This window comes from Schistocerca gregaria, chromosome 5 (genome assembly GCF_023897955.1).
Source record: "Schistocerca gregaria isolate iqSchGreg1 chromosome 5, iqSchGreg1.2, whole genome shotgun sequence".
In the NCBI taxonomy this organism is placed as follows: Eukaryota; Metazoa; Arthropoda; class Insecta; order Orthoptera; family Acrididae; genus Schistocerca; species Schistocerca gregaria.
This window is the reverse complement of record NC_064924.1, coordinates 666,644,757-666,666,647: the sequence shown is the minus strand read 5'-3', so window position 1 is coordinate 666,666,647 and position 21,891 is coordinate 666,644,757. Positions and strand designations below refer to the sequence as shown.

The 21,891-nt window shown below is 44.0% G+C and overlaps 1 protein-coding gene across 1 annotated transcript in view; it reads left to right on the top strand.

Moving 5' to 3' along the window:
* Positions 1 to 7,771: 7,771 nt before the first annotated feature.
* The window catches only part of LOC126272437 (tensin), a 2,382,193-nt gene continuing 2,368,073 nt past the window's right edge, over positions 7,772 to 21,891 (top strand). The window contains exon 1 of the mRNA XM_049975310.1: positions 7,772 to 9,067. Within this exon, the coding sequence (XP_049831267.1) occupies positions 8,969 to 9,067 (99 nt within the window). The 5' untranslated portion in view covers positions 7,772 to 8,968. The remainder of the gene's footprint in view (positions 9,068 to 21,891) is intronic.

Here is a 21,891-nt window from a genome sequence, read left to right as displayed (position 1 = left end):
GAATAACATCGGGGATAGTCTACAGCCCTGTCTCACTCCCTTCCCAACCACTGCTTCCCTTTCATGTCCCTCGACTCTTCTAACTGCCATCTAGTTTCTGTACAAAATGTAAGTAGCCTTTCGCTCCCTGTATTTTACCCCTGCCACCTTCAGTATTTGAAAGAGCGTATTCCAGTCAACATTGTTAAAAGCATTCTCTAAGTCTACAAATGCTAGAAACGTAGCTTCTAAGATGAGTTGTAGGGTCCAGTATTGCCTCACGTGTTCCAACATTTCTACGGAATCCAAACTGATCTTCCCCGAGGTCGGCTTCTACAAGTTATTTCATTCTTATGTAAAGAATTCGCGTTAGTATTTTGCAGCTGTGACTTATTAAACTGATAGTTCGGTAACTTTCATATCTATCAACATCTGCTTTCTTTGGGATTGGAGTTATTATATTCTTCTTTGAGTCTGAGGGTATTTCGCCTGTTTTATACATCTTGCTCACCAGATGTTTTGTCAGGACTGGCTCTCCCGGCCGTCAGTAGTTCCAATGGAATGTTGTCTACTCCGGGGGCCTTGTTTCGACTCAGGTCTTTCAGTGCTCTGTCAAACTCTTCACGCAGTATCGTATCTCCCATTTCATCTTCATCTACATCCTCTTCCATTTCCGTAATATTGTCCTCAAGTACATCGCCCTTGTATAGACCTTCTATATACTGCTTCCACCTTTCTGCTTTACCTTCTTTGCTTAGAACTGGGTTTCCATCTGAGCTCTTGATATTCATACAAGTGATTGTCTTATCTCCAAAGGTCTCTTTAATTTTCCTGTAGGCAGTATCTATCTTACCCCTAGTGAGATAAGCCTCGACATCGTTACATTTGTCCTCTAGCCATCCCTGCTTTGCCATTTTGCCCTTCCTATCGATCTCATTTTTTAGACGTTTGTATTCCTTTTTGCCTGCTTCATTTACTGCATTTTTATATTTTCTTCTTTCATCAATGAAATTCAATATACCCAAGTATTTTTACTAGCCCTCGTCTTTTTACCAACTTGATCCTCTGCTGCCTTCACTACATCATCCCTCAAAACTACTCATTCTTCTTCTACTGTATTTCTTTCCCCCATTCCTGTCAATTGTTCCCTTATGCTCTTCCTGAAACTCTGTACAACCTCTGGTTCTTTCAGTTTATCCAGGTCCCATCTCCTTAAATTCCCATCTTTTTGTGGTTTCTTTAGTTTTAATTTACTGGTCATAACCAATAGATTGTGGTCAGAGTCCACATCTGCCCCTGGAAATGTCTTACAATTTAAAACCTGGTTCCTATATCTGCGTCTTACCATTAGAGAATCTATATGAAACCTGTCAGTATCTCCAGGCTTTTTCCATGTATACAGCCTTCTTTTATGATTCTTGAACCAAGTGTTAGCTATGATTAAGTGGTGCTCTGTGCAAAATTCTACCAGGCGGCTTCCTCTTTCATTTCTTTGCCCCAGTCCATATTCACCTACTACGTTTCCTTCTCTCCATTTTCCTACTACCGAATTCCAGTCACCCATGACTATTAAATTTTTGTCTCCCTTCACTATCTGAATAATTTCTTTTATTTGATCATACATTTCTTCAATATCTTCGTCATCTGTAGAGCTAGTTGACATATAAACTTGTACTACGGTAGTAGGTGTGGGCTTCGTATCTATCTTGGCCACAATAATGCGTTCACTATGCTGTTTGTAGTAGCTTACCCGCATTCCTATTTTTCTATTCATTATTAAACCTACTCCTGCATTACCCCTATTTCATTGTGTGTTTATAACCATGTATTCACCTGACCATAAGTCTTGTTCCTCCTGCCACCGAACGTCACTAATTCCCACTATATCTAACTTTAACCTATTCATTTCCCTTTTTAAATTTTCTAATCTACCTGCCCGATTAAGGGATCTGACATTCCACGCTCCGATCCGTAGAACGCCAGTTTTCTTTCTCCTGATAACGATATCCTCTTGAGTAGTCCCCGCCTGGAGATCCGAATGGGGGACTATTTTACCTCCGGAATATTTTACCCAAGAGGACGCCATCATCATTTAATCATACAGTAAAGCTGCATGTCCTCGGGAATTAGTCCGCTAGAACTTAGAACTAGTTAAACCTAACTAGTCTAAGGACGTCACACACATCCATGCCCGAGGCAGGATTCGAACCTGCGACCGCAGCAGTCGCTCGGTTCCAGACTGTAGCGCCCAGAACCGATGAGAGGTCTTAGGTTTGACGAAAGTCTGGGGAACATTAACTGGCATCAAGCGAAGTTTCAACAGTGAAATGTAGATGAGGTGGTATTAAAGTATGGCGGTGTTTTTCGCCGTGAGAGTGTGGTCTCCTTATTGCGCTTTAAAAAGCGCTCAATGCGAAATGATCTGAACACATTTTACAACACTGTGTACTGCGTTCAGTAGAGCAACATTTCGGAGACGATGAATGTATAGCGTCACAAAGCACCCTCTCAGAAAGCAAGATCTTCTAGGCAATAGTTTGCGGGCAGCAACACTAGTGAAAGGCGTTGGCCTGCGCAGAGTATTTGGGATGAGATGGGACGTTTACTGCAGGTCGCAGAGTTCAACTTCACTACACTCTCTGGTTTCTGTTCTTAGTGATGAATGGGATGCGTAAATACACCTCACTGAAGGCGCCCCCAGCAGACTTCAAGTCGACAGAAAGGCGAAGGATGGACACAACAATATTAATGTCCACTTACAGATGTCAGAATATTGCGTATACGATTGTCATTCATTTCAATCGTCAGGCGTTCGTCATTTCTGCAGTTTCAATTAAGAATTCATTTGTTGATGTGGGACACATTGCCCCTACGGAAGTTCTCACACAGCTAAACTGGATTTCTCTGTATAGTTTCGAAACCGGTTCACTAACTCCTTCTGCAGAACAATATGCTACCATAGTCATCTTTTTTTTCTTATTGAACACCTTTGTATTAACAGAAGACTGTTGTGATCCACACTCCACCATCCGCTTGCACCGTGCATTGATCTGATGAGATACGAACGATGCAAATACATTTAACCGTCTCATCTTCGAGATGGATACGGAATAATAATTGTCAATTTTTCCGTTTATGTCTATATGGTATCAGTAGCTTCATTATAAATAATTTATTAACATTGGTACTGTGCACGCAGCTAGTCATACACATTTTTTCGTCAGGATAATCGTTTCGTTTTATTCAAGTAAAACATCTCCAGAAGCAGGGTTTTTCTCGTACGTTTTTTGTATACAATTGGGATCTGATATGGGCGTATACGTTTTACTAGAATTGTCATTTTCGACATCGGTGTTGAACGTAAGTTGGAAAGGGAAGTGGTAACGGCGAACAACGAAACAAGGTAACAATGAAGTCCACTGCGAAGATAACTCCAAAAGAAATTACCGATGTTTCTTAAACGACCACTTTCTTTTAAACACATTTGGTATTTTCACAGTATATACATACGTTCTAGAGAGACAACCTGCCATTTTTCAACATAATCACCGTCCCTTTCAGTTGAACTAAGGCCTTTATCCACGCGCGCTCAGGACTAGCTCATGTGTGGCATGATTCAGCAGCCGTCACAGGGGAGTCATCCTCTTCAAATTTCATTCCCCGCAGAGATTTCCTCGGCTTACCGAAGAGATGATAATCGCACGGAGCAAGAACAAGGCTGTTTCGACGTTTCTACTCAATATTTATGATCTCTCAAATCTTTCTCAGTTTCAACTGCCTCTGTATTCCGTGCACACTCACTTCTCCTACTTGGGCTAGGACCGATAGTTCTTTCACTGTTACGCATCTGTCAGCCAAAATAAGGCTGTGAAGAGAGTGCACGCTGTCAGAAGTGTGTGCAGTGCTCAATCTCCCACTGCGAGCGAGGTCGCCACTGTTGGACATGCCCACTTTCACTAAACAAGCTCGAAGACTAACTGCAATATGATTAACAGCGTCATCACCACACCACTCCTCCAATTTTTTGTGATTGATCGTCACTTTCTCGTTCTCATAACACGGTAACTCTATAACAGCACCCTGATTAAGACGAACATAAAATGTAGCAACCATCTTCTCGGGGTGTAATGAAAACACGAGTTGCGAGAACAGAGTGAATTAAATTTGAATACAAACGGGATGAATATTTCTATGACTAGTAAACAAAAAAGATGAAGAACAGAAGGTCAATTTTTAAGAAAAGATTCGTATTTCTTTTGGCATGATGTTCGTACTAAGGCGATATTTATTTTTTCGTTTTGTTAGGGTTGGCGGGGGGAGGGGGGAGGAGGAATTAGCAAAAGACTTGGATCAAGGCCTGCTTCGCCGCTCCTCACTTCACCTCTCACAGCACTCTTCTGAGTTGCCTCAACTACACCCAAAGAAACGACTGTGTCCACATAAGGAAGAGAGTAAAAATTTTAGAAATGTGCGACTATAACAGAAAGAAAGAATTATATGTTCAACAAACTAGGCAAAGAAGCAATAGTGTTACATGTTTGCGAGCAACATTAAACTTTTAGCTCAGGACAGGAGCATGCAGAGGAACTATGGCTCCAGATGAAAATACTATTTACTCGTATAAGGGATAGATATACACCCAGTAGAACGCATCTGATGGAAGGGATCCTCCGCTGTATGTAGTTGAAGTGAGGAAACATCTAAAGAAAAAGAGACTGCTGCATTTTTTTTTAATTTTTTTTTTTTTTTTTTTTGTCATCAGTCTACTGACTGGTTTGATGCGGCCCGCCACGAATTCCTTTCCTGTGCTAATCTCTTCATCTCAGAGTAGCACTTGCGACCTACGTCCTCAATTATTTGTTGGACGTATTCCAATCTCTGTCTTCCTCTACAGTTTTTGCCCTCTACAGTTCCCTCTAGTACCATAGAAGTCATTCCCTCTTGTCTTAGAAGATGTCCTATCATCCTGTCCCTTCTCCTTATCTGTGTTTTCCACATATTCCTTTCCTCTCCGATTCTGCGTTGAACCTCCCCATTCCTTACCATATCAGTCCACCTAATTTTCAACATTCGTCTATAGCACCACATCTCTAATGCTTCGATTCTCTTCTGTTCCGGTTTTCCCACAGTCCATGTTTCACTACCATACAATGCTGTACTCCAGACGTACATTCTCAGAAATTTCTTCCTCAAATTAAGGCCGGAAATTGATATTAGTAGGCTTCTCTTGGCCAGAAATGCCTTTTTTGTCATAGCGAGTCTGCTTTTGATGTCCTCCTTGATCCGTCCGTCATTGGTTATGTTACTGCCTAGGTAGCAGAATTCCTTAACTTCATTGACTTCGTGACCATCAATCCTGATGTTAAGTTTCTCGCTGTTCTCATTTATACTACTTCTCATTACCTTCGTCTTTCTCCGATTTACTCTCAAACCATACTGTGTACTCATTAGACTGTTCATTCGTTCAGCAGATCATTTAATTCTTCTTCACTTTCACTCAGGATAGCAATGTCATCAGCGAATCGTATCATTGATATCCTTTCACCTTGTATTTTAATTCCACTCCTGAACCCTTCTTTATTTCCATCATTGCTTCCTCGATGTACAAATTGAAGAGTAGGGGCGAAAGGCTACAGCCTTGTCTTACACCCTTCTTAATACAAGCACTTCGTTCTTGATCGTCCACTCTTATTATTCCCTCTTGGTTGTTGTACATATTGTATATGACCCGTCTCTCGCTATAGCTTACCCCTACTTTTTTCAGAATCTTGAACAGCTTGCACCATTTTATATTGTCGAACGCTTTTTCCAGGTCGACAAATCCTATAAACGTGTCTTGATTTTTCTTTAGCCTTGCTTCCATTATTAGCCAAAGCCAAACTGATCGTCACCTAGCGCATTCTCAATTTTCTTTTCCATGCTTCTGTATATTATTCTTGTAAGCAGCTTCGATGCATGAGCTGTTAAGCTGAATGTGCGATAATTCTAGCGCTTGTCAGCTCTTGCTGCATAACAGATATAAAATAAGGCAAAGGGTTGTAGGTGGAGAGATGCTGAAAGAAACGCATTTGGTTATCGAAAGGCTAATGCGTGAAGCCTACAGTAACTGCCATAGCAAAATGTTGTCGAAAGATCATCCACAGAAGACAAAGACATTCTGGTCGTACGTAAAGATTGATAGTGACACCGAAGGTGGTGTGGAGCACGCACGAGGCATGAGCCGAAATTGTAGGTGGCAATTCAAAAGCAGACTTGCTTAACTCAGTTTCCTAATGTTCCTTTGCAGAGGTGAACTCAGGACTATTGCCCTATTCAATTCTCGTACCACTGATGAGATCAATGAAATAGATATTAGTGACGGAGGTATTGAAAAATAGTTGAAATCGTTAAAATTAGACAAAATTCCAGACCCCGTTGAATCTGTGTTAGACTCTACACCCAATGTTCGAATGACTTTGCCCCTTTTTTTAACTAACATCTATTGTGGATCTGCTTGAACAAAAAACAATGGCCAACAGTTGGAAGAAAGAAGGATGGCAGAAGTGATCCAGGAAACTGCCGTCAAATATCCTTTACATCTATTTGTTGTAGAATCTTAGAACATGTTATGAGCTCAGAGATATCTCGAGCAGAAAGACCTTCTCAGTGACAGGCAGCACCTCGGTCATGTGAAACCCAGCTCGCACTTTTCTCACATGATAACTGGAAAACTGATGATGGTCGAAGTAGAGAGGATGTAAAATGTAGACTGGCAATGACAAGGAAAGCGTTTCTGAAGAAGAGAAATTTGTTAACATCGAGTATAGATTTAAGTGTCAAGAAGTCGTTTCTGAAAGTATTTGTATGGAGTGTCGTCATGTATGGAAGTGAAACATGGACGATACATAGTTTGGACAAGAAGAGAATAGAAGCTTTTGAAATGTGGTGCTACAGAGGAATGCTGAAGATTAGATGGGTAGATCACATAACTAATGAGGAGGTATTGAATAGAATTGGAGAGAAGTTTGTGGCACAACTTGACCAGAAGAAGGGATCGGTTGGTAGGACGTGTTCTGAGGCATCAAGGGATCACCAATTTAGTATTGGAGGGCAGCGTGGAGGGTAAAATCGTAGAGGGAGACGAAGAGATGACTACACTAAGCAGATTCAGAAGGATGTAGGTTGCAGTAGGTACTGGGAGATGAAGAAGCTTGCGCAGGATAGAGTTGCATGGAGAGCTGCATCAAACCAGTCTCAGGACTGAAGATGACAACGACAACAACAACAGATTTCTAGTCTCCAGAAAAGTAATTATAATCGAACATAATACGTGTTCCAAAATTCTACAGCTGATCGACGTTAGAGATATAGGTTCTGCACATCTGTTCGACGTCCCTTCTTGAAAACGGGGATGACCTGTGCTCTTTTCTATTCCTTTGGAACGCTACGCTCTTCTAGAGACCCGCAGGGTTGTAAACAACAGTTCAAAGTGAAGAGGATGAAGGTTTTGAAGGCGGGGTGAAGTTTCGGGACACGGATGGCGGGCTCCGCTGCGAAGCCGAAGCGTGGCTGTGCCCTAACGGCGGCGCACAATCGTCTGTATAGAGGACGAGGCCGTAAGTTTGAGAGCAGCCAGTGTGGGGGCGGGCTGCCGGAAGAGGCTCGTACTGGCGCCAGCGGAGCGCGGCCCGTCAGCGGGCGTGTCCTCGGTGCGGTGCGGTGCAGCACAGAGCAGCGCGCCAGCTCGCTAGTGCGGGCATCGCCCGCGGCGCGGCGCCGCGGTCCCCAGTGCAGCGCGAGTCGGTGCCCGGCCACAGTCTGTCGCTGCCACCGCTCCGACGCGCGCGGAGTGAGCTCGCGTGTGCACGCGACACGCGACACGCCTGCCCGTGCCGCACGACACCTCCCGCTGGCTCATTAGGCGCCGCGGAGCACAGTAACCCGGTCGCGTTCGTCGCCGACCGGACCGGACTCCCCTTACGACCTCTGCAAATTACAAACAATAGCTGTTGGACGTATCTTCTCGTACTCGAAGATCGTTATCACTTGTATTGTGTACCTAGCAAACTAACCTTCATCCTATGCCACAACTACTATACCCCTGGCGATTCTTCAGTCGATCTCGACGGTAACAGAAAAAGGAACGTCTCTGCCGATTCCAGCGAACTGGAAACGACCTACCGAGCGCCTAGCTCTGTGTGGATATCACACTGACAGACACTGTACGCGACATCGTCAGTCGCAGCAACAGGAAACCACCTGTCCAAAGACCGACTGAGTGCGAATTATACAGGCATCGTCGATAATCAACTTCCCTGGCTACAGCTTAGCACCACAACCATATCTGTGGTTCTGTCCCTCCGAAAACGACCTGTCAGAGGATTTGGCTCCAAGAGGACACACCGCCAGCAAGAACTATAGGAAGACGAAGTATTTTTAGGGTAGAAACTCCTCGACAAATTCGTCAGTAACTAACTGTGGGCGTGATACGCCGGTGAAGCGTCTAAAGTGACCTGTCTAACAGTTGGCTGCAGTTGGACATTGTACTAGCAACACCTACAGGAAGACGAAGTAGCGAAAAGTACCAACCTCTCGGCAAATTTACCAGTAAGTTACGTGCACTAGCGAACTGTGGACGTGATCCACCGGTGAAGCGTCCAAAGTGTTTCGCAAATACGACTGCTTTTGAGGTGACGAACACGTTTGACGGAAACTTCTCCACAGAGCTCACTGACCCGTCCACCGCCACTCTGAAGAGAGGAGACAGCTGCAGCACTCACTCGACTCCGTAGGGGCGCCGGTCAGTTCTCTGAGCTCCCTCGGTGTGAAGTCCGGAAGGCCGGCACGTATTGCTACCGGCGGCGTGCAGCGCGCCTTGGTAAGCGCACACGAGGCGACGCGCCACCGCTGACAGCCACCTGCGGCGCCTGGCGTCGCTTCGCAGCGTCGGTTTCTCCTTCCCGCGCCGGCGCGGCGTCGTGTGATGTGACACCTGCCGGCTGCTGCCGAGATGCCGTGGCTCAGCTCCCTGCTGTGTGGACTGGCGCCGCGCAGGAAGAAGAAGAAGCCGCGACTCGCCATCAGTCCGCCGCTGCACCTGTTGCTCAAGGTACGCGCCGGCTCTGTAGCGTTGCTGACAGCTGCAGTAGATGTGCACGGGAGGTATCACAGTTAAAAGTCAAAAATGTCCCAGGTCAAAAGTATACGATAATAGAAGCAAACACGTTCCAGCAAACATGGGTACGCAAGCGAGTGCGCGTTTCCGAGTTGCCACTGGCTTCAGAGCGACGTAATGACTTCGTTTTTGAAATAACTTTAAATCCGTGATGATGTACAAACTTTCAGGGACGATGGAGAGGAGTAAATCCATCATATGAGATAAGGGACGTAATGGCTTCGTTTTTTAAATGACTTTAAAACCGTGATGCTGTACAAACGTGCAGGGACGATGGAGAGGAGTAAATCTATCATATGAGATATTGCCATTGGCTTCAGAGTGACGTAGTGACTTCGTTTTTGAATTATCTTTAAATCCGTGATGCTGTACAAACTTGCAGCGACGATGGAGAGGAGTAAATGTATCATTTGAGATAAGGGACCCTGGTCTGTTAACGATCGAGTCGAAAGTTATAAGCGAAAATGGTTCTGATACCCCTGACAGTAGAATGTATGTACAAGTACTGTTGTTGCTAAGATTGTAGTGCAGGCAACTTCCAAAGGTAACAGTATGGACAAAAACAAGGAGAAAAGTCTAGTAAATATGGTCTCTGAAATGCATATTTGGAGAGCTATGAACACCAGTTCATTCTTGATACTGTGAAACACATCCCTTCTAGTGCGAACTATTTGGTTTCCATATTTTTGGACGAGGTAATATGGACCAAAACAATAAAAAAGTCCAGTAAATATAAAATTCATACCTTAATAGTCACCATTACTCTTCGATACTGCGAAAGACACCTCTTTTACTGAAGAAGTGCCCATAGGTCTTACGGTATGCATTTTGGAGCCGAAGTTTACTGGAAATTTTTATCTTGTTTTGGTCCATACTATCTCGTCCAAGAATGTGGGAAACAAAGAGTTTGCAGCAGAAGACATGTGTTTCGTGGTATCGAGGATCAAGAATATAATCCAAGTTTACTAGACTTTCTTTAGTTTCTTTGGTACATACCACCGCCTCTGAAAGTTTTCTACTCTACAGTCCTAGCAGCAACACTACCGGCACCTGTGTCAGAGGTACCAAAATGATTTTCGCTTTCTGTGACTTTAGACTCGGTCGTGTCCGCAGCAGGGTTGTCATTGAAGACGTCGAGGAGAGTGTCTGTGTTCACAGACTTCTTCATCGACCCTTAAACTTTCTAACGTCATCACGTAATCATCCTGCGTTTGGAAAGTTTAGGCTAACGGAAAACGGAGGTGGAATATCCAACGAAGCAAACAAGAAATTAAAATCTGATTTGCATCTGATTTAGCCCTTTTCCTAACCGTAATATTCCGTATATACGTCGCAAGTTTAAAGCACTATCGTCGATACGATTGTAGAAATGGAGCAGCGAATTGTACAGTTTTGTCAAAAGTTATAAGATTATCGGGAGAGGGGATGGGGGGAGTGGAGGAAATGTTTGAAAGAAATTATAACTCACTACAGAGGGCAACGGGTTATCCCAAGAAGAGGATGATACGTAGAAAATCTCATCTAACAGAGAGAATCTACATTAAATTGTAACAGTAATGTGTGGAGGGAACGTTTTAAAGAATTTGTAACTCACTACAGAGTGCACAGGATTAAACCAACGAGAGGGTGACACGTAGAACATTTCATGCAACAGGGGGGGGGGGGGGGGGGGGGGGGGATGTACATTAAACTCTAACATGTAATGTGCCGAAGTAGTATTGCATTCTTGTTAGGGAAAGCCGTGCGTGAAATTTGATCTAAATTAAATGGGGGCTTGAGTTAGAAGTTTACATTTAAAGAACATTTGCAGCAATAAGAACGATATTTCATGATGAAACCAGTGACGGCTCGTAAGCACTAATTCGTAATTATCATGCAAAAAGCTCGTTTTCGGAACCATGTGTACAGGGAGGTTTTTGCTTCTGTTACATAATTTCACCAGCGTCATTTTTAGACATTAATTATGATACACCTTGTGCACCCTCACCCTTACAAACTGGGTTTCTAAGTTTCGGCGCATCCCTGTACATACCACAAAACGAAAGCAGTAGGAATCACTTTCGAGCTTCGCAAGCTTTTTCTTGAAAACGTTTCCCTAAAATTGTTCTGGGTATTTAGCTGTGTTATAGTTGAAATAAAATACAGCGACGAGAGTCGTAGTTACTTTTGCACGCAGCCACCATCCTGGTGACAAGTTGACGATGACCAATATAAACTGTTACTAACGTATCAAATCCTTTTGTCAGCATTCGCCTGGCTAGAGGAAGTAGTGTTCAGTAGAAGAGACGCGTTGCACAGTAGCGAAGAAGAACAAGTGACCATAGCTCCTTGTATGCAGTTTAAAGGCCATGTTGACTAGACTTTTTTGCTTCGAATGATCGTTCCTGTCATATTCCTGAATACTGACAACTCCTCCTGCGACATCATGTGTTATTATGCTGTAACATACTCCAGCTTCTACTGAGATATAAATTTTAAGAAAAAAATTAATGCCTTGTGTCGTTTCCAAGTTATTTAGCATTGAAGTTAGCCAATCGGAGCGTCACACGTTCATGTTCAAGCGGCCTACCAGGGGCGTTTCAGACGTTTTCTGTCCATCGTATGTATAACACTTCACGATCGTAATTTAGTCACGCGTCCACGGTTCCCACTTCAACCACACCTACCCGCCCAATTTCTAGCGTTTTCTGTTCTACTCACTAGTAAACTTTCCTCAACTTTCTCGTCAACGTAACTACATCAGCCACAGCACCTTTTACTAGAAGTGACAGGATTCTTTTCTTTTTCTGTTTAACCGTCCATCCCACTGTAGCGTCTGGAAGAAGTCGTTTAGCAAACACACAAGAAACTAGATTGAAAATAGAATTATTTTAATACCTTCAGCAGCTGACGGGCGTTGATATATATCAACGAGGACAGGTGAAAATGTGTGCCCCACCGGGACTCGAACCCGGGATTCCCTGCTTAAATGGAAGACGCTCTGTCTACCTGAGCCACCGAGGGCACGACTGCATAGCGCACGCCTCCCGCGAGACCCCATTCTCACCTTCTATGTCCACACACTACATACGTAGTGTCCCACCCCATCACACTCATTACTCGTGCAAGACATTCTTACCAAGTTGAAATGGTTCAAATGGCTCTGAGCACTATGGGACTCAACTGCTGTGGTCATCAGTCCCATAGAACTTAGAACTAATTAAACCTAACTAAACTAAGGACATCACACACATCCATGCCCGAGGCAGGATTCGAACCTGCGACCGTAGCAGCAGCGTGGCTCCGCACTGGAGCGCGTAGAACCGCACGACCACCGCGGCCGGCATTCTTACCAACTCCCGTAAGAGTTCGGGGAATATGTGTCCATCCGCACAGAAGAAGAAGGTCATGGCCGGTATTGCGAGAACTATATACTTACATGTATATGTCCGAAAGCACAGACACCATATCCATGTAAGTATACACAAGAAACTATCCATCTAGATTACAGGTTCGCATATTATTTAAAACAGAGCAGCTGTCTTCAGAGGTAGCAATTCTCAAGTCCCATCCAGTCATCCGCGTTCCAGTCTTCCACTGTCTGGTTATAACTGGTTCAACTGCAGGTCGAGATGGTTGCTTTGTAAACGCTGAAATCGTGTTCGTACACCCCCATAGTCCAACTCCGTCTCAGTTAAACACCGATATCGAACGATGCTGTTATCACTGTATGTGCTGGTACTGCTGAATAATGTCCCTGACGTAATAAGACAAATGAAGCCAAGTGTGACGTTCGATGGTGGGTCACTCCGTCTTTTGTGCTGGTACAAGTGGTTTTCCGATGTGTAGCAGTGAAGATGGGACATGTATAGATTGCTGTGCTGATACATGATATGACATGTGATTAATAATTGAGCTTTTCGTGAGCATTACTTTATATTCGACCTACAAACAACTTATTAGTTTATGGGCATATTTTTAGCTTTTGGTACAGATAGCTAGACGATGGTACAATGCCGAAACTGGTAGTAGTGAAATAATATTAATACAGTTGGGTGTTATACACTTCGTGATATACATTAATGCTATGAAAGTTAACTGCAAAAAGTGTTCATTTCGCTGATAAGCCAAAAAGGAAATGAAATGTGCCAAACTTATTAAATGGTCCAAAAAATAGACGTAGGAATAAACAGTAAAAGAAATTTGTCTCCGTATACCAGATTGTATACTGAGAAGATGGATGAGTAGATATTACGAGTAACGGAACATCGCGGTATGTTTGCTAAGGTATTCGTGAAGTATATCGGAGGGGACATGTTGAAAATAACTGGCTAGCCATTACGACCTGAACTCCAGGGTTCCCCATAAATTCCTTCATTCGAAACTTTCAGAAATACCGTCGTCAGTTTCCTGTCTCTCCATCGTCCACCTGAGATACTGTGCCCCGCACTTAATGATTGGTGCCAGTGTTTAAACTATACCCCTCTAGTTTGTTGTTATCCTTCGGCAGTATGGAGTGCAACTCATCTTGTTTAGCAACAGGAATTCTGAAAGACAAAGCACAGTAAGAATGCACGGCGAATGACGTATCGTACGCACCTCTTGCCGCCACCTCACGGCAGCCACATCCGAATCAGCTGGTCCGCGCCGGGGGACGCCGGAAATACACGTCAGCAACAGGTGGTAGAGACGACTAAAGCGTGCATGTGTTCACTCTCCATGGAGCTGATTGTGTTTCTGTTGCATCTTCCCATGTCGACGAATATCCATCAGTAGTTGCGTACGAAGACCAGTTCCTCAGTCTCTTGTTCTTTGGATAACATTTCAGTCTCAACTTTAGTGCAAAATTTTTCAGTGTACCCCATGTGAATTCGCAGCTGAGGCGCTTTGGTCTAAACTGCAACGATATTCGTGCTTATTGTAAAGATTTATATATACTTTCCCACAGAGCTCTATTTTTGCCGTCTTTTCAGTGAACAAACCACAAAATGGCGAGCTTGTGTTTGAGACCAATAAAGCAATATGCGCGGCCGTTCAAATGGCTCTGAGCACTATGGGACTTAATATCTGAGGTCATAAGCCCCCTAGAATTTAGAACTACTTAAACCTAACTAACCTAAGGACATCGCACAAATCCATGCCCGAGGCAGAATTCGAACCTGCGACCATAGTAGTAGCGCGTTTCCGGATTGAAGCGCCTAGAACCGCTCGGTCACAGAGCTATGCCGTGTAGTTCTACTTATGCATGGCTGAACCCCAGATATGACACCAAACATTGTTGATACCAAACCAATTTAATCACAAAAATATACATGACATGTTCTTTGATATTAAAACAGTAAGAATGATACAGTAAATAAATTGCTAGAAATTTACTGTATGGTTAATATCTTCAATTATTTTCCCTACCGACATATTTTTAAATTGTACGATCTACTTCTTTAAGGTCACTCGATGCTTCGTTGAAAGAGCGTACGCCACATATTAGTATGCTCAGAGAAAAATTTTCACAACAGTGGCCAGAAATTAGGTGAACTTAAAACACGAAGCCTCCACTCACATGCAATTACCGTTTTTAATCAGCAGCAAATGTGCTGTGTCTGGAGACTTCAGGTTCACATTTAGAATATCTGTAGCTATTTTTGCGAAACTTACAGTAGCAAACGAAAACCAGCGTTACACCCCGTGACACCATTGAAAGCTGGAAAAAAGTTCATCATGAAATTAAGAAACCTACAGAAGTCAATATCTCTGGTCTTACAGCGAAATACCAGTCATTTTATGTGCTGTTACTCACAAATGAATTGATTAGTTTACTCACTACCTCTCCCAGCTTTTATGTCATTCTTGACGCTAATTAATGTTTTAAGCATCTTTAACATATTGTTCTTCACTAAGAAGTACAAGAGGAAGAATGATTACTGAAAATCTGCATTGATAAAGAGAACTGAATAAATCGATGATCATTAGCTAATTTGACAGAGCTTACCCTTAACTATATTTTGACACATTGGTATTGCGTATTTGTGACAAGTTCTGTAACTTCGAATTTCCAGGGTTGAATAACACTTAGACCGTTTTTTGTTCTGCTGATTTTTGATTGTATGAATTAGTTTTCGGCTTATTAGGCCATCTTCAGATAATTACTAGCTATTGTATACAAGGAGCTTGTGTTATTATGAACCAAACATTCTGGACTAAGAAACAACGCACTTCCATGCGATCTTTAGTTGTGATATTGTCTTTGAAATTCTCAAACGGTCTTTTGATTTTTTGTTCTGTAAAACTGTTTTTTAACATAAAAAATCACATTTTATGATTAGTCAGTACCATGTATGACAACAATTAAAATTATTTGGAATACACATTTTTACAAATTTACAATTTTCTGGTGTTTGTTGTGAACAGTTGCACTGGACAGTAATTGGTGGTTGTAAAACAGTGACGTTTTCTTTGGCGCTTACATTTTGTTTTTAGAAAATTGTTCTTTAATATATAATATTACATTTTTACAGTTGACTTGCAGTTAGGAATGTAAACAAATAAGGGATATTACGTTATATTGGGGTGTGAATTTGTTTACTATTGGGACACTTTGTGGTTTGTAGCAGGTTTACTTTATTGTGTAAAGTTTAAGAGCGGTGATGTGCTCAATTGCAATTGGTCATTTACAACCAGCTGGGGATTTCGGGCTAAGTGTTTGTTAATTGCAAGTGCTTTTAGTAGGCTGTTTTCTGCATTTGTTGGCTGTATGTAGCACTTCTGTGGGTGTTAGATATTTGTGTCCTCCTTTGAGCACAGATTCAGTGAAGGTGGAGTCTGATTTATTTCATCTCCAGCTGCGTTCATGTGCAGTCAGCCTTGTTGATAAGGCCCGGCCCGTTAGACCACAATCTACAGTTTATTGCAGTCATTGTAGATTATTTTGTAGACCTCACTGTTGCTTAGTTTATTTGTTTTGTCCTTGCTGTTGAATAGGTGATTAGCTGTAGTGCCTCTTACATAAAATGATATTTTATAGTTTTGTGCATTTAGTGTTTTGGATAGTTTGTCTGATAGCTTACCTAGGTATGGTATAGTACACCAGTTGGTTTTTATTGTAATTGTTATTGCAGAGGGGGCATAAATGTAGGGCTAGATTTTCGTTCTTTGTTTCTTGTGCAGGACTTTGTCAACTAATTTAAGCAATATTCTGAAAAACATCATCTGACCTAATGACAAATGACATACATAACTGACTCACTGAATCGTGTTCTCAATCCTCACAAATATGCCACTGCTTCCCTACGTAAACGTGTATTCAAATTCGCAAGGAAACGCAAAATATGAGGTATTTTTATGAAACAGAGTTCCATATGACCGATCAAAAATGGTTCAAATGGCTCTGAACACTATGGGACTTAACATCTGAGGCCATCAATCCCCTAGAACTTCGAACTACTTAAACCTAACTAACCTAAGGACAGCACACACATGCATGCCCCGAGGCAGGATTCGAACCTGCGACGGTAGCGGTCGCGCGGTTCCAGACTGAAGCGACTAGAACCGCTCGTCCACATCGGCCGGCCTATGACCGGTCAGCTTTTATTTTGATACAGCTCGTCCTATTGTGGAAGTATAACGGTAACACGCTTCTGCATTCGTATGTAGTGTGCAGGCGTTGCGTAGTCGTAAGCTGTGTTTATCGCACGTTCCTCGTGTGAGCTCAGCTGCACGTATGGAAGCTTGCAGATGTCACTAGGTCGTCTGACATTGACCTTGAGGAAGGACGTGGATAGCGTCACAAGTGCTGTTTGCGACACGGAGCACCCTTGCGTCAGATGCGAGCACGTTGACGGGCACGCTTGGCTTAAACGTAGTCGAATTTGCAACGATGATGCGAGCCTAGAACATAGCGAAGTTCGGAAATCTTTAAAAGTCTTCTCCGTGATTCACGAGATCAATTACGCGAATTTAGATGCATTTTCGGGTGGCTGTGATAAATGTCTAAGTCTCTCTTCAGATGTTTAACATTCCCCCCCCCCCCCCCTTTATCACATCTTGCGCTGCAAACATCCCTATATAATTGACATGCGCAGTAGTATCACTCACACTGGAATCCAGCGTTAATTTTATGCTTAGTGTGGAATACAAGGAAACAACCCAAATTACTCTGAAGGATTGAAGTCGGTCCGTGCGGCATGTACGGACTATTCGAACACCACTGTCCATGGAAAGCAAGTATCTGGGTTCTAATTCACATCGGTCTCATTGTTTTCACGTTTCTGGAATGTTCTGGATTCAAAAGTCCACCGGGAAGGAAAGTTCATCAGTCAACTATTAATTACCACTTCTCAAACCATCAATGGATATTCATTCAAGTTTGTGACAATTACGGTACATACCTGTAACCTACGCGAAGAATCAAGAAGTTTTGTCGAGAGGTTAAGTATGTGAGGACTGATTCCAGCGAAGTTACGACGACGTAGAAGCTAAGAATTACCGATTGGCGTTAACGATAGAAAGACAAGAGAGTAAGGCAGTTTTCTTGCAATTTCGCTGGAGATGTATGTCAGAACTATTATAACAACTCAGCCCTTTGCATACTGCTGCTTATTAAATGGTGTAGACGTTGTCTTCTTTTGACGCATTATAAATGTGCGCGTTACACTGGGCATTTTGTATATCGTGGCTCACTATACCTAGGGACTTTATAAAGGAAATAACTCATGTCGTTCCTCGGTAAAACTATTGGGTAACAAAGAGTAATGAATTGTCAGAAGAGAGACTACATGTCCCTGCTTTCCTGCAGAGCCGGCCGTTGTGGCCGAGCGGTTCTAGGCTCTACAGTCTGGATCCGCGTACCGCTACGGTCGCAGGTTCGAATCCTGCATCGGGCATGGATGTGTGTGATGTCTTTAGGTTAGTTAGTTTAAGTAGTTCTAAGTTGTAGGGGACTGATGACCTCAGAAGTTAGCCGGCCGCGTTGGCCGTGCGGTTCTAGGCGCTTCAGTCCGGAACCGCGAGACTGCTACGGTCGCAGGTTCGAATCCTGCCTCGGGAATGGATGTATGTGATGTCCTTAGGTTGGTTAGGTTTAAGTAGCTCTAAGTTGTAGGGCAGTCATGACATCAGATGTTGAGTCCCATAGTGCTCAGAGCCATTTGAACCATTTTGAACCTCAGATGTTAAGTCCCAAACTGCACAGAGCCATTTTTCCTGCAGACACAGTTCTGCTTCGGTATAATTAACAGGTACTGAAACGATGCGAGAATTGGATACGTACTGCAAGGTTGACTTTCCCGGGACAGTACGATTATTGCAGGAAAAACTTCTAAATCGCATACAGATTCGCCGTGAAATTCTGGTGGAATATGGACCAAATGCAATATCACCTGCAGCCGAAGTGAAATGATGCACACAATTTCACCAAGGCCGCACATATGTGGGTGATGCCGATCGCAAAAGGCCACATCTTGCACCACGTGTGTCCCAACTTTTCGGCAAGCTGAAAGAACATGTAGAGGAATGAGATTTTCCAACAATGGGGACATCCATGCAGTGATTTTCGAGTGGCTTCATAACAGAGGAGCGGATGTTTATCGTCGAGTAATGAACGTTCCGACCGTCCTTTACAGAGATCGTTCAAATGGCTCTGAGCAGTATGGGACTTGACATCTGAGGTCATCAGTCCCCTAGAATTTACACCTACTTAAATCTAACTAACCTAAGGACATCACACACATCCATGCCCAGGCAGGATTCGAATCTGCTACCGTAGCGGTCACGCGGATCGAGACTGTAGCGCCTAGAACCGCTCGGCCACTCCGGCCGGCCTTTACAGAGACTAGTTGACTATGTTGAAAACAGTGCCATGTGTTTGTGACACGCTGAAGTGTGGTGCAGCATAGAATAAAAGTTATTGGAGACCGCCTTAACGATGTGTAAGCTGCCTTCTAAACTACCCTCATAATCCGATATAAAATTGCCAACTTCCCTATCATACATAGAAATGTACTATTTTCGCGACGTGGCCAGAACTAAAGGTACGGAATTAAGACATTAAAGTCAGTCTATCCGTTCAGTTCGTCATCAAATTCAGTCTATTTTCTAATTCAGTATAGTCTTTGACGGTGCTCTGGTAGCAATTTATAGCACATGTAAGTGCAGCAACACCTTCACCTCTAATGATCTTCACATCGATGGGATCCTGAACCACACATAGAAAAAAAAAAAAGTTTTATAATGAGGGTTCAAACGTCGTTGCCTCATATGCGAGAACTCATGAATGAATATCAGACCGCCGAACTGTCCTCCTCTCACCTTTCCCGTTTTGAGTCAGTTACGTCAGCGTGACACAGCCTCACCCACGCCGTGTTCCTTAATTATACCGCAGCGTGTAATAAGTTAGCCTTCGGCGCTGGCACGCTCCAGCGAGAAGAATGCCCGAGCGGCAGGCAACATCAGACCGTGTAATGGCCGCATTAGCCTTGATGGCCCGACGGGAAGCCTCCCACCTTATCGTCGTCTGCCACCGCGCGCAACCCCCGACCTATTTTCTCGCGGCGCCCGCCGCCCTAGTTCCAGCGGCGCCTGCGTTGACGGATCCCGCGACTTCCTCAAGGTGAGCAGAGCTGCGACTCCTCGTCTTTCTCTTTGCCTCGCCGTCGTGTTGCTCTGACCCTACCCCGCCGCCACCTCCTCCGCCACCCCCGCGCTACCGCCCCCCTTGTGGGCGGCCCAGCAATCAGCCGCCTCTCACCAGCCGCCTTCCTCCGCGTGTTCGCTGCCGGCGCCTTCAGCCCGCTGCCAATCAACAGCGCGGCACGGCTGCCTCGCCCTCAACACTGACCTCAGATCCCTCGCGTCGAGAGGATCATCTGTATCTTTCACCATCGCTGGAAGCCGACTGTCTCCCCAAATCTCCACGGACACCGGTGCTGGAAAACACGGCCCTGCTCAGGGGGCGGCGGGAAAGATTCCCGTCAAGGATACGGACGCATAAGGGGCGCAAAAACCGACTGGAGATGAAAAAAAAGTTCAGCTACTAACGGGGACATATGTTGAAATCTGCCAAATCTCAAATCTGAGGGTGGTTTATTGGGAGACAATTATTGCAACCAAGTAATGCCGTGTATGCTGGGTATGGACACAATTTTACATATGGCCTCTCTCTTCTTCTTCTTCTTCTTCCAGCTTCTCCTACCATATTTGTTGTGTTGGAAAACACAGCCGTGTTACTAGAGGAGGCCGAAATGCACGCGTTTTAGCTCACGCAGGCTGGCGTGAAGAGGGAAGAACTATACTGGCGTGAGGTCTGGAACATGACAAGGAATGAGAATTCAGAAAGTGGACATAATTAGTTTGATACTTAACTTTAATCCATTATTCCCAATATCATCTGTTCAGATTATAGTAACGGAATATGGCGCCTTGCTAGGTCGTAGCAAATGACGTAGCTGAAGGCTAAGCTAAACTGTCGTCTCGGCTAATGAGAACGGATGTATTCAGTGAAACACTGCTAGCAAAGTCGGCTGTACAACTGGGACGAGCGCTAGGGAGTCTCTCTACAGTAGACCTGCCGTGTGGCGGCGCTCGGTTTGCAATTCACTGACAGTGGCGACACGCCGGTCCGACGTATACTAACGGACCGCGGCCGATTTAAAGGCTACCACCTAGCAAATAGAGTGTCTGGCGGTGACACTTGAATATTGATGTTATAAATGCGAAAGGGCCTCCACAAGAAAAATTGCGGTGAAAGGAATGAAACCGAGATGGGCAAGAGATAGGAAGGAACTAATGACTCGCAGCCGCACAGGGCATTGTGGCAATGCAACGGAGGGGGTTAAACATTTGTACCGTACCGGCACTCGAATCTGGAAGATCCGCGTCTCCAGAACGCCTGCCTTCACAGCCTCGGCCATCCGTACACGCTTTCCCTCAGACCCAAATTCCCAACATCCCACTCGGCACCTATTAACACGTTCTACATCTACATCTACATGATTACTCTCCAATTCACATTTAAGTGCTTGACAGAGGGTTCAACGAAGCACAATCATAGTATATCTCTACCATTCCACTCCCGGCGCTTTGGAAAAACGAACACCTAAACCTTTCTGTTCGAGCTCTGATTTCTCTTATTTTATTTTGATGATCAATCCTACCTATGTAGGTTGGGCTCAACAAAATATTTTCGGATTCGGAAGAGAAAGTTGGTGACTGAAATTTCGTAAATAGATCTCGCCGCGACGAAAAACGTCTTTGCTTTAATGACTTCCATCCCAATTCGCGTATCAAATCTGCCACACTCTCTCCCCTATAACGTGATAATACAAAACGAGCTGCCCTTTTTTGCACCCTTTCGATGTCCTCCGCCAATCCCACCTGGTAAGGATCCCACACCGCGCAGCAATATTCTAACAGAGGACGAACGAGTGTAGTGTAAGCTGTCTCTTTAGTGGACTTGTTGCATCTTCCGAGTGTCCTGCCAATGAAACGCAACCTTTGGCTCGCCTTCCCCACAGTATTATCTATGTGGTCTTTCCATCTGAAGTTGTTCGTAATTTTAACACCCAGGTACTTAGTTGAATTGACAGCCTTGAGAATTGTAGTATTTATCGAGTAATCGAATTCCAACGGATTTCTTTTGGAACTCGTGTGAATCATCTCACACTTGTCGTTATTTAGCGTCAACTGCCACCTGCCACACCATACAGCAATCTTTTCTAAATCGCTTTGCAGTTGATACTGGTCTTCGGATGACCTTACTAGACGGTAAATTACAGCATCATCTGCGA